This window comes from Oryctolagus cuniculus, chromosome 1 (genome assembly GCF_964237555.1).
Source record: "Oryctolagus cuniculus chromosome 1, mOryCun1.1, whole genome shotgun sequence".
NCBI classification, from domain to species: Eukaryota; Metazoa; Chordata; class Mammalia; order Lagomorpha; family Leporidae; genus Oryctolagus; species Oryctolagus cuniculus.
In genome coordinates, this window is record NC_091432.1 from 39,017,573 (window position 1) to 39,031,316 (window position 13,744).

A 13,744-nucleotide genomic window follows, 5' to 3' on the forward strand; every position below is an offset into this window, starting at 1 on the left:
GTTTTTTCACAGGACCTTGACAGGTACAAAGATAAGCAAAATACCTAGTAATTTGTGCCAAGAACAAAAGATGCTTAGGACTTTGTAAGTTGAATTCTTCCTCTCTTCATACCTTTCTTTTACTTCACCCATGCTGAGTTTTATTTTTAATAAACTTTTTTCATGATATAATTTTGAGGCATGATTGTTTCTTATTTGTTCCTTTTATGTAAATGAGCCAACATGTTAGTTGTTCACAGGTTAGATAGTGCGCTTTTGAATTTGGTTTTAGGGCTATGTATGTATTAGGGTTATGTATGTAGATCTTGTTACTTTATTTTGAACAAAATAAAAGCAAGCTAGCTCTTTCTTGATTCTTCCTTATCCTGACTCATTGTCCTTATTCTATTTTTTAATTATTTTTTTATTTTATTATTATAGCTTTAAAAAAAAGGTTTTATTTATTTATTTGAGAGGTAGAGTCACAGAGAGATGGAGAGACAGAAAGAGGGAGAGACAGAGAAAGATCTTCCACCTGCTGGTTCACTTCCCAGAGGGCTGCAACAGCCAGGGTTGAGCTGATCTGAAGCCAGGAGCAGGGAGCCAAGAGCTTCTTCCAGGTCTCCAGTGCAGGTGCAGGGGCCCAAGAACTTGGACCATGTTCCACTGCCCTCCCAGAGTATAAACAGAGAGCTGGATCAGAAGAGGAGCAGCTGGGACTTGAACTGGCAAACATATGGGATGCTAGTGCCAAAGGCAGAGGCTTAGCCTACTATGCCACAGCACTGACCCCTCTTATTGTTTTTTAAGTTAAGACATTATAAAAACTAATTATAGCATAAACAATGTTGGAAAACTCAGCCACTTAAAACATTATATATATTTTTGTATTATATTTTTATATTTATGTTATGTATTTTGATGCAGTTTATCATATTTTATGTTGTCTGTACTCAACATTATATACTTGAACTTTACAAATCTTAAGGCTGTCATACTATTGAGGTTTTCTAGAAGCATATAAAAGCTTAGAGAAGAAATAGTTGCTTTTCTTGTTTAGCCATATCTCCTTATTACAGATCTTAGCATGCTTTTCAATGTTTCTGAGTACAGCTCTTTTAACATAGTATTCTGATAATAACATTAGTTAATTCCTTTTGTTTTGAGGGACTTGTCTTACAACAATATAAGAGACCTTCCAAGTTTCAACGGTTGCCATGCTCTGGAAGAAATGTAAGTTGGTCTCTGATTTATTCTATTAGTTGTGGCATATTGATAGTTCATTGAGTATTTTCTATTTTGAATAAATTGTTTTAATATTAAACTGGGAATATAATTAAGTGTTCCTATCAGTCCAATGTCAAATTGTATCAAATGGTTCCTGTAACCAACATTTATTAGGCAGTTATCTATCCAAATTTCTGTGAGAAAAACAACAAATTGTCTTACTATTGAGAGAAACTAGATATGGATACTGGTACCCATGGAAGCTGATTGCGAGAAGAGAGAAAATATGACTTCTCCCATTTTTAATTTATTTCCTCTAACTTCCTGTGCTACTTGCTAAAGTTGTGCTGTGTTGGATCCTTTCTCATGGTGTTTTCTTCTTTCTCTCATACCAGAGTGGGGTTGAGGAGGAATTTGGATAGTGTACGAGTTATCTACCAGGGTAATTTGGATGGCATACCAAGCTCTTTAATTTTATAGATGAGCCAGTGGAAGTTCTCTTTACTTTCAACAAGATCATTGATACTACCTATGATTGAATATTTAAACTTAGAAAAACCTTTACCAAGAAATGCCTTTTTTTTTTTTTTTTTTGAGGGGGTAAAGATTTACTTTATTTATTTGAGAGGTAGAGTTACAGAGAGAGGGAAAGACAAAAGCTTTTTTTCAAAATACATAATTTTCTCTTTTTTTCTTTATTCCTTTTTTTTTAAGTTCTTTACAGCGTAATCAGATCTACCAAATAAAAGAAGGTACTTTCCAAGGCCTTGGGTCCCTAAGGATTCTGTAAGTTTGTCAGTAATTACTAAAGACAGTTTTTTTGGTAAAACTATAAACTAATGTGTCATTACAATTCCTGTGTCAAGAGCTGTACTTAAAGATGTGATTTATTTTACATAGATATTATGCAAACTGTACCAGTTGGTATGTTATAAATAATCTATATTTGATAATTTTTACCTTAGCAGATTGATGATAATATATATTGCTGAATGAAAAGAACATAATGTATTTAATCTGAGAGATACACATCATTTGTTTTCAAATCAAAATAATGAGATTTTCTGATTCATTCAGATAAGGCTAGGCAAACTACAACCTGGGGGCCAAATTCAGTCTGCCTCCTATTTTTGAAAATTAAGTTTTGAAATACAGATAGATCTTTTGCTGACGTGTTGTTTAAAAGTTCTTGTTATAGAAGAGTTTAGTTGTTGGCAGCAGAGACCCTATGATGCAGAAAAGCGAAAATATTTACTATCTGGCCCTCTACAGAATAAGTTTACTGACCCTGAACTGAGGTATCTATCATGACAAATAGAGCTCATATGCAGCAGAAGCACTCACTGAAACACTTCTTTATATTTGACTACAAATTTTCACCAAGTACTCTAGTAAACATTTGGGAATATAGTTGTCCCTTGATATTCATGGGTGATTGGTTCTGGGACCATACCCTGCCACCTGAGATAGCAAAAATCTGTGGATGCTCAAGTCCCTCATTTAAAATTATGTAATATTTGCATATAGCCTCTGAGATGCTCCCATTTACCTTAAGCTTTAAATCCTATGTAGTCCAATTTAATAAAAACAGTGTAAATGCTATGGAAGTTAGGCATTATTGTGTTTTGGGAATAATGACAAGAAAAAGAATCTGTGCATGTTCAGTGATGCAGTTCACACCTCCACCCCCAGTATTTTCGATCTGAGGGTGGTTGAATCTGTGATTCAGAGGGCCAGCTGTACAAAGGTGACCAAGACAAACCTTGTCACTAACTGATTTAAAAAATTTCAGTACAGAAAATACAGTCCATATACTGCATTAGAGAATAGCTTGTTACATATAGAACACATTTGAAAAATAGTGAGATGAAAATATCTATACTGAATTGATTTTCCAGTAGACTCCTATTAAGAAATAATACATGCATTTTACTGGAAATAGTAATTGGTAGTTGTGTTGCTGAATCTTCCTTACTGCAGAGAGATTCTGAGAAGTCCTGGCAGTGGGCTGGCTCCTAGCTGCCATCATGTTTACAGCACTAAAAAGTGACAACAGTGAAAAACTGGTCTTCTCATAATTTGCAACCAAATTTGTATAGTTTTCTTATTCTCCAAGAAATGTGTGTGGGATGAATTTATCCAGTCTTAAAAATTTCCATTAAGACCCAGTTTAAATTGGAGATTAATCTCTTTTTATCAAGTCTCTAATAGTATCAAAATTCTTCAGGGTGTGTTCCTGAATATAGAGTTGGCTCTACTACAGATATGAATTTTTATTTCCTGCTTTGGAAAAGAATGATATCTGAAGCCCTCTTGGAATGCTCTTGTTTGTGTATTGATTGTTTGTCTTCCCTGAGGGCCTTATCACTAACCTTTGGGAAGGCAAATACTAAGCAGCCTGTTTTTATTTTCAGCTTTGTCAGGAGCTAGACTTTCCTTCACCTAGTTAATAGTAACAAAGGTTATATCGTATCACTTATAGTTTTGAACTGGAACCAGAATGATAAAGTGGAGAAAATTCACAACTGTTTTGAAACAGATGCCAGCTAAAATGACTGCTACAGGGAACACATTTTGAGAACGAGGTTGTTGAAAAGGAGAGGCCTTCAACATAAACATGAAAAATGTTGTTGGACAAGATTGAAGATCTTTGTTATCTTATCAGAGATATTGTGTTACTACCTTATTTTCTAAAACTCAGCCTAAGTAACAGGCATTTTGAGTGTGTATTTGAAAAGATTAACAAGTTACTTTCTGTAATTGCAGTGATCTGAGTAGAAACCTGATCCATGAAATTCATAGCAGAGCTTTTGCCAAGCTTGGGCCAATAACTAATCTGTAAGTAGACTCCCTGATACAATGGCTTCTTGAAAGCACTAAATAGTGGTTCAGAAACTTGTTTTTTTCTTTAAAAAAAAAAAAAAAAAAAAAAAAACATGGTCAAATAAAAATGTATTTAGTTGTTCCCTTACAGTAGGAATGTTAAACTGCGTAAGTGCAGTAATAGCTTCTCAAGATGAGTACTGGATCTGTTGTTTGAGCACCCTAAGCTTATTGTAGGGATCTAATATTTATGTTGCTAGTAGATATGCAGATATTTTGGTGTGACTTGTATGTTAGGCTTTAACTTAAAATCACATTCACATTTTAGAGATATGAGTTTCAATGAATTGACCTCATTTCCCACGGAAGGTCTGAATGGACTAAATCAGCTGAAACTGGTGGGCAACTTCAAGCTGAAAGAAGCTTTAGCAGCAAAAGACTTTGTTAATCTCAGGTGTGTTTTAACTTTTTCATTTTATTGAAGTCACTATAGACTCAAAAAGTATAGCGTGTTCTGTTTTTTTCTGTGGTCCCCAAATTCTCTGGTAGACAGTAACTTTGGTATTTTTCTACCTTGGTGTTTATGGATTTGGTAAAAAAAAATTAGAACATAAGCATTATTCCATAGTGTTTGAGAACATGGACTAGAGCTTCTGATGTTCTCAGAGATGTAATATATTTATCAGAATTTTTTTTTCTGAATATAGTGGATTTGTCACTAGCAGCAAGATGGCAGACATCAAATAAGGGAGGACCTACAGAAAATCAATATAATGCTATAATGTTTCACAGAAGATTTATTGAAGCAACTTCATTAACTATTGCAGAGGAATAGCTAGAAAATATTTTTGTGAGAAAGGAATAAATATTTTGATTCAATTTATATGAACAAAGGAAATTCACTTAATGGTGTACAGTTACATATGACCTGGGGTATTAATTTCAAGTGAAACTGCCAGTTGCATTGTTGGTATATTTATTGGGCATTGTTGGTATATCAAAGGAGTCATAAGATCTTATTTTAGATTGCAATATTATAATGACATTTTAAATATGATTTTTAAAAAAGATGTATATACTTATTTGAGAGGCAGAGTCACAGAGATAGAGAGGGAGAGACAGAGAGAAAGTCTTCTATCTGCTGGTTCACTCCCTAAATGGCTGAAATGGCCAGAGCTGGGCTGATCCAAAGCCAGGAGCCAGGAGCTTCTTCTGGGTCTCCCACGTGGGTGCAGGGGCCCAAGGACTTGGGCCATCTTCTGCTGCTTTCCCAGGCCATAGCAGAGAGCTGGATCGGAAAAGGAGCTGCCAAGACACAAACGGGTGTCCATACGGGAAGCCAGTGCCACACATGGAAGCTAAACCTACTACACCAGAGCGCTGGCCCCTAAATATGATTTAAATACGATTTTAATTATGTACTACCAACTTAAAAGATGTATAGAAAGAGAGAAACTCATGGTGTGTCTCACTAATGAGAAAACTGAGGTCCATCGAGTATGAATGACCAAGCTAAAGTATGTGAAAGTTCCGTCTTTCTGACTCCGACACTAGAGTTCTCAAAGATTAAAATACTTTTTACAAAGCAAAATCATATCTATGAAGTCGCTATTCATTGTACATTTTTTCCCAGGTCTTTATCGGTACCATATGCTTATCAGTGCTGTGCATTTTGGGGTTGTGACTCTTATGCAAATATAAACACAGAAGATAACAGCCTCCAAGACCATCCTGTGACAAAGGAGAAAGGCAAGTGCATGAACTTTGAAAAGTAGAGCACTCCTTAAGGCATTAATCAAAGTACCTGTCAGTGTAATCAGTTTGTGAAGGATCAATACGAAATCTGTGATAAAAATGGCATTTCTGTTGTGCTGGCAACTTTAATCTGTGCCCAAGCCATGAGAAAATTGTGGGCAAATAAAGTTCTTTTGAGTTGTATAAGGTTTCACTGTAACATGCTTTCTATTATATATTCAGGTACTGCTGATGCAGCAAATGTCACAAGCAGTGCTGAAAATGAAGAACATAGTCAAATAATTATCCATTGTACACCCTCAACAGGTATGCTGAACCTAGTTTGTCACAGTTTCTTGCTTTCAACAAGCATTAGGCAAATATAACTAAAACTCCGGGGCATGGACGTGGTTTCTGCAATAGGGATGGGACAAGGTGATCCTGCAGGGCCTGCTGTCTGACAGTGTGCTCTGTGTGCCCGTAGTTTATTCAGCTCTTGCAAAGACTCAGGTCCACACCCACTGAATCAGATCCTGCGTGTCTACCCGGCTGAGGGTAACACATACTACATTTTGTGAAATGCTTTCTTTTTTCTTTTCTTTTTTTTTTTTTTTAAGATTTTATTTTATTTATTTGAAAGTTAGAGAAGGAGAGGCAGAGACACAGATCTTCCATCCTCTGGTTCACTCCCCACATGGCCACAACAGCCGGAGCTATGCTGATCCAAAGCCAGGCGCTTCTACCAGGTCTCCCACATAGGTGCAGGGGCCCAAGGACTTGGGCCACCTTCTATTGCTTTCCCAGGCCATAGCAGAGAGCTGGATCAGAAGTGCAGCAGCCGGGACTCGAACCAGAATCCATTTGGGATGCCAGCACTGCAGGTGGCAGCCCTACCCACTATACTGACCTCATGAAGCACTTTCTTAATGCTTCTTTAACTCTAGGATAAGTTCTGTAAATTACTGCTCTGTAAGGATTTTTACTGCTTTTTTTGCTTTTTAAGTTTATTTAAGTGACTGAGATAGAGGGAGAGACACACAGAGAGATCTTCCATGTGCTGGTTCATTCCCCAAATGCCTGCCACAGGCAGTGCTAGGCCAGGCCGAATCCAAGAGCCCAGAACCCCATCCTGGTCTCCCATTTGTGTGGCAGGGTCTCAAGTACTTGTAATATCATCTGCTGCCTCTCAGGTACATTAACAGGAATCAAAAGCAGAGGTGGGGCTCGATCCCAGGCACTCCAACCTTGCCTTTCCTTTATTTTCTGATATACTTCATTGAATTTAGTATTCTGGGGGAAGTTACTAAATTGATATGATATGTTTGGCTGTGATTAATGTCATATCTTGCCTGGTCCACCAGATAAGATGGATTAATAATTTTATCATGAAAAATAGGATTAAATATTTAGTTAGATTGTATGCTACACAGTAGATTGTTTGTTAGCCTTGGAATACATTTCCTTAGTATAATGTCCTCAAATGATGGACATAGATTTTATAACTCATAAGCCTAAGTATTTTTTGTTCATTAATGATTACTACTGTGAGTTCATTAATGATTATTACTGTGAGTTTCCTGAGAGACTGGGTATATATTTGTTGCATATTTAACATCCTGTCCTATATGGAGAATAAGCTTAATGTTACCAGATGAGTAAATGGGGTTGGCAAGAAGCACTTAAGTTTATGTAACTTATTTTATTCTGTGGTAGTTTCTATATTAATTTGGAAGTTAGGATGCAGCATGCTCACTTGTCTCCTTGGGTTTCATGTGTTTGTGAATGCACATACAAAACCGATGATCCAGTGAGAAGGGATTAGCTTTATTAAAGCGGAAGCAAGACTTGAATATGCAGCAGTTCCATTCTTTCCAGAGTGAACTGAAACTTTGGGGTTGTCCAGGAGGGAAGCTGGTCTCAATCTGTGTCCCTCTGCTGCAGTGCAGATGAGCAGCGTGCCTGTCTCTCCCCACTCAGACACTGATGGGATGTCCTTAGTGCAGCAGCAGGAAGCAGGGTATGGAGGAGCACTGGGATCTTTTTGTTAGAACTGGAGGAGGCTGCTGCAGGCTTCCAAAACCGAATGGTTGGGAACTGCTTCCTTAGCCCTTTTTGGGAAAGTCAGCCCACCCACCTTTGAAGCGGTTCATGTGGGTTCTTACTCTCCCAGCCCAGTCAAAGCATTGGGCTAACCTCCTTCAGTGAAGGATGGTCTCAGATACAGAGATAAAGATGATAAAGAGCTGTTTCTCAGTTTTTTCTGCTAGGGGAGTGAAAGAAAAGTTTTAAAAATTAAATAAAGTCTCTTGTGTTTTAGCATTTAGATAAAGGGTGAAGAGCTTTTAAGGTTTATAACTGTCTCAATAATTAAAATGCTTTATTGCATATATAAAATATCAAGATAGTTCAGAAAGACAATACATGTCTTTTAGGAAATCACAATCCATTATGGAGAAGACTGACCATGACACCTTGCATTTCATAGTCTAAATCTTTTCTTTCCTAATTTTTGAATAATATTCTTACCATTTTTGATGTGAGTAGCATGTCAAAGTCAGTTACTAGAATGTATAATTCAGCTACTATATGGGCTCTTGCAATCCTACTTTGTGTTAGATAGGGTTATATTGTACATAGTTTGTATGAATAAGTAATAGAACCGTAGTTTATCAAATGCTTTAAAATATCAGTTCTCTGGATGAAAACTGGGGATAATTATACCTATCTTAACCTGCCTCATCAGGTTGCCTTTGGAAGCCGTTAGATGGGTAAAAATGTTTTAAAATATGTGCTTGTATATATGTATATAACTATAAAATATACTGGGATTAGGATGGAAGAGGATAAGGGAGCTAATATTTATTAAAGTTCAACTATGTACCCCATAGCTTGCTAAAGTACCATATATGTAAAATTATTATCCACAAGTAAGAAAATGAAGCTTATAGAGCCTTTTTAAAATTTTTATTTATTTATTTATTTGACAGGCAGAGTGGACAGTGAGAGAGACAGAGAGAAAGGTCTTCCTTTGCCGTTGGTGCTTATAGAGCTTTAAATTGCTTTCTCAAGGAAAGAGTAGCAAGTTATAAACCATCTTATTCCAGATCTTCAGTAGATCAAGTACCTTTCATGTGCTAGATAGATATTGTACAATGCATATTATTTTATGCATAGGAAAAAGTGACATTTTTCTTTTAAATATCTATGTGGCCTTACTGAAAATCTCAAAGAAGAAACTAAAGCCTGTTCATTTTTTTGAAAGGCTAGTCCATGGTTAACATGTTAAGTAGTAATCTTTTCCATTTGGTTCAGGTAGGAGCAGATTTAATCTAGATTTAGCCCCCATGAATTTTTTTTATCAAGCTGTATCATATGAAATATGGTGTTTTCTAAATTGTCTTTTATTTTTCTGTCTCTCTTTCATTTCAGGTGCTTTTAAGCCCTGTGAATATTTACTGGGAAGCTGGATGATTCGTCTTACTGTGTGGTTCATTTTCTTGGTTGCATTGTCTTTCAACCTGCTTGTCACCTTAACAACATTTGCATCCTGTACATCACTGCCTTCCTCCAAATTGTTCATAGGCTTGATTTCTGTGTCTAACTTATTCATGGGAATCTATAGTGGCATCTTAACATTTCTTGATGCTGTGTCCTGGGGCCGATTTGCTGAATTTGGCATATGGTGGGAGACCGGCAGTGGCTGCAAAGTAGCTGGGTTTCTTGCCGTTTTCTCCTCAGAAAGTGCCATATTTTTATTGGTGTTAGCAGCTGTTGAAAGAAGCTTATCTGCAAAAGAAATCATGAAAAATGGGAAGAGTAATCATCTCAAACAGTTCCGGGTGGCTGCCCTCTTTGCTTTCCTGGGTGCTGCAGTGGCAGGCTGCTTCCCCCTCTTCCATCGAGGAGAGTACTCAGCATCACCCCTGTGCTTGCCATTTCCCACAGGAGAAACGCCGTCATTAGGATTTACTGTAACTTTAGTGCTGTTAAACTCACTGGCATTTTTATTAATGGCCATTATCTACACTAAACTCTACTGCAACTTGGAAAAAGAGGACCTCTCAGAAAACTCACAATCGAGCATGATTAAGCATGTTGCCTGGCTAATCTTCACCAATTGCATCTTTTTCTGCCCTGTTGCATTTTTCTCATTTGCACCACTGATCACTGCCATCTCTATCAGCCCTGAAATCATGAAGTCTGTTACTCTGATATTTTTCCCATTGCCTGCCTGCCTGAATCCAGTTCTGTATGTTTTCTTCAACCCGAAGTTTAAAGAAGACTGGAAGTTACTGAAGCGACGTCTTACCAAGAAAAATGGATCAGTTTCAGTTTCCATCAGTAGCCAAGGTGGATGTGTGGAACAGGACTTCTATTATGACTGTGGCATGTATTCCCACTTGCAGGGCAACCTGACTGTGTGTGACTGCTGTGAATCTTTTCTCCTGACAAAGCCAGTATCGTGCAAACACTTAATAAAATCACACAGCTGTCCTGCGTTGGCAGTGGCTTCTTGCCAAAGACCAGAGGGCTACTGGTCTGACTGTGGTACGCAGTCAGCACACTCTGATTATGCAGATGAAGAAGATTCCTTTGTCTCAGACAGTTCTGACCAGGTGCAGGCATGTGGACGCGCCTGCTTCTACCAGAGTCGAGGATTCCCTTTGGTGCGCTATGCTTACAATCTACCAAGAGTTAAAGACTGAACCTACCGTGTTTGTAACCATTTCCCCCAACAACCAAAATCACAGTGTTTATAGAGTGGACCCTATTCTGATCTTTCATCTGGGAGGCACTTCTGTGATCACTGCCTGGTGTCACATAGAAGAAGAGGAAGGTGGCAGTTTTTTTCTCAAAGCAGACGTTTTCAAAGAACAGGTGCCTAAATTATAAATTGGTGGAAGTAATGCAATGTCCAAGCAATGTGTGGTCTATTGAAAACAAATTTATATCTTGAAAAGGATTTTAGGTATGGTATGGCAAGAGAACATTAGGTTTTTCTGATCCAAAAGAGCAAATTGTTATCTATTTCTGATTTAAGCACAATATAAAGAACAGCTGTTAATATTTTTTAAAAGTGTCTTAAAATTTAATTTTATATAACTGAAGAAAAAAGTTTTTCTAATTTTACCTAATGTTTCACCATTAATCTCAGGATAATTTACTGCTGGGCCAAAAAAGGGACTGTCTCCCAAGCAAGAACTGTGAGAATGCACAATGGCATTATTTTGCTGCATTTTCTGTTTCCATCCTTGACATAAAATCATAAATTTTGTTTAAATGACTTATAAATCTAAAATCTGAAGATGTTTTTAAAGCAATATTAACAGCTGTTAGATTTCTTTGAAAAGTAGCTGAACTTTTGTTTTGGTATGATCACAGTATTTTTTTTTCCTGAATATTTTGCAATCATACTACTTGGAAAAAGTAAAGGAATAATTGCTATGTGAGATTAGTGGATTTGGCTAAATGATTAACTAATTTTGGGGCTTTAGTAGTACCTGAGGGATTTGGTGGCCCCATGTAATGTTCCCATCAATAAATACTTCCTAATGTCATTGGTTTGCTGATATTTTCCAATTTTGTTGGAATGTCATCTATTTGTGTTTGGATTATTTAGAAAGTAAGTCTTGATAAATAATTGTTAATAATTGGAATAAAGCAGGAGTAGTTCTGACACAAAGCACTTATATTTGTTTCTTAGTGAGCTGGGTCCTCCTGAACCATGCTATACATGGAAGCTTCTGTACATTTTCCCCCATAGTGTGACTTACAGAAGAATATATTCAATAGCTCAGATGCTGAACTCTTGTTACCCAAGACAAATGTGTCATTTGGGGGAGGTGGGTAAGAAGGAATAAAGTTTAGTCCTATGTCTTTAAAAATTAAAACTTTTACTTGATTCTCATCTGTGGGCTTTTGACATTTTACCATGTGGAGTCTTAAAATTGTTCAATATGCTTTTTGAACAATGTACTAAATCAATAGCAAACCCACTGCCATGTTAGTTGTTCTGGATATACTAAAAAAATTAAGCTAGATTACAGTTTAATAATTAAACTGTATAAACTGTGCATATAATGAATTTTTATCTTATGTAAATTATTTTTAGAACACAAGTTGGGAAATGTGGCTTCTGTTCATTTTGTTTAATTAAAGCTACCTCCTAAACTATAGTGGCTGCCAGTAGCAGAATGTTAAATTGTGGTTTATATACTTTTTTGCAGTGTAAATAGTCTTGGTTGTACATTGTCAGTGTAATAAAAACAGAATCTTTGTATATCAAAATCATGTAGTTTGTATAAAATGTGGGAGGGATTTATTTACAGTGTGTTGTAATTTTGTAAGGCCAACTATTTACAAGTTTTAAAAATTGCTATCATGTTTGTATATTTACACATCTGATAAATATTAAATCATAACTTGTTAAGAAAATCCTAATTAAAAGCTTTTTTTTCCAAAATTCAAGTTACTGTGACTTTCTTTCACCTAAGAAATAAAATGGCAGTTACATGAAATATTTGGTATATTGTGCTATACATATAATGATAGTATTCAACAGTTTGGATTGTTAAAGATTCTAGAAAGCAATCTATTTTGCCTTAGTTTATAACTAGTTATATCAATGAAATTATGTAGTGTTAGCGTAGGCTAATTAAATATTTTTCAAGATTTATTTATTTGAAAGGCAGAATAATGACAGAGAGAGGGAAAGACAGAGATCTTACATCTGCTGGCTCCCAATCTTAAGTCTAAACCATACCCGTAGAAAACAGGTTATGAAATTAAGATGAACCATCCATTACATATTGTCTGTTGCTTAGACTCTTAAAAATACCTCAGTTATTTACAATCATCAAATTTTCATTTTGTAGATCAGATAACAAAGGGTTTAATGAAATTTAGGTGAATTTTTGAATCACAACAAATAAGACCCAGCCCAGAAATCAGTTTTTCTGAATTTTGGACATTATTTCTTGTGTTTATTTTAAACTTAATATGTGTTTGAAATTTCCATAAGAGATTAAATAGTGTAATTATCCCTCCTCTCCATCCCCCATCCTATACCCATCTTTTTTGCTTTGACAATTGTCCTTAGCAAGTATAAATCTTGTTTCATCATCACATTTATTAACCTCGTCCAATCCTTTGTAGCTTGGATTATTCTGAAGCAAATCTAAGACAGTATATCATTGCATCTATAAATGCTTCAATATGTCTAGGGATACTTTTTTTTTTAAAAGAGAGTCATTTACTTATTTGAAAGGCAGATTAAACAGAGAGGAGTGTGGAGAGAGAGAGATTGAGATCTTCCATCCACTGGTTCACTTCCCAAATAACCGCAACTGCCAGACTGGACCCATCTGAAGTCAGGAGCCAGGAGCTTCTTCCGGGTCTCCCATGTGGTTGCAAGGCTGGGCCCTAATCCACTGCTTTCCCAGACACATTAGCAGAGAGCTGGATCGGTAGAAGAGCTGTTAGAACTTGAACTGTTGCCCCTGTGGGAAGCTGGTACTGCAGGTGGTGGCTTTACCGGCTATGCCACAGCACTGGTCCCAAAGGATAAATTATCTTGCCACAGGGCTAACTGGTAATTAATTATTTTTGAAACAATGTCAGATAGGTATTTTTAAACAAAAGTTACTCTTTACTAAGGCCACAGAACCTGCAAAAAATAATCTCAAATATGCCATAAAAGTAAAAATAAATGAGTGGTCAGAAAAGGCAATAACCTAAATTTCTCTTTTGAGTTAATTTGCATATATATATAATTCTATGCATCTTGATTATGGCTTCTCAGTCCCCCTAATGAAAAGGCACCGTAAGAAAGGAGACCACAAGGCTGGAGTATGTTTAAATACCAGCACCATATAAGTCTGCCTCATAGCCTTTGGGACACCAGTGTTAACTACAGCATAATGTAATTGTTGTTCATAATGATGACCTTGACGCATCAAGCAAAGGACATAATTTGTTTAGT

General features: G+C 36.4%; 1 protein-coding gene across 7 annotated transcripts in view; it reads left to right on the forward strand.

Moving 5' to 3' along the window:
• The window catches only part of LGR4 (leucine rich repeat containing G protein-coupled receptor 4), a 121,425-nt gene extending 109,199 nt beyond the window's left edge, over positions 1 to 12,226 (forward strand). For all 7 annotated transcript variants that reach the window (XM_017345627.3, XM_002709023.5, XM_070072127.1 and 4 more), the window contains 8 exons: positions 13 to 84; positions 1,147 to 1,212; positions 1,921 to 1,992; positions 3,973 to 4,044; positions 4,358 to 4,483; positions 5,663 to 5,778; positions 6,007 to 6,090; positions 9,193 to 12,226. In XM_017345627.3, coding sequence (XP_017201116.2) covers positions 13 to 84; positions 1,147 to 1,212; positions 1,921 to 1,992; positions 3,973 to 4,044; positions 4,358 to 4,483; positions 5,663 to 5,778; positions 6,007 to 6,090; positions 9,193 to 10,469 — 1,885 coding nt within the window. In that variant the 3' untranslated portion in view covers positions 10,470 to 12,226. The remainder of the gene's footprint in view (positions 1 to 12; positions 85 to 1,146; positions 1,213 to 1,920; positions 1,993 to 3,972; positions 4,045 to 4,357; positions 4,484 to 5,662; positions 5,779 to 6,006; positions 6,091 to 9,192) is intronic.
• Positions 12,227 to 13,744: the final 1,518 nt, after the last annotated feature.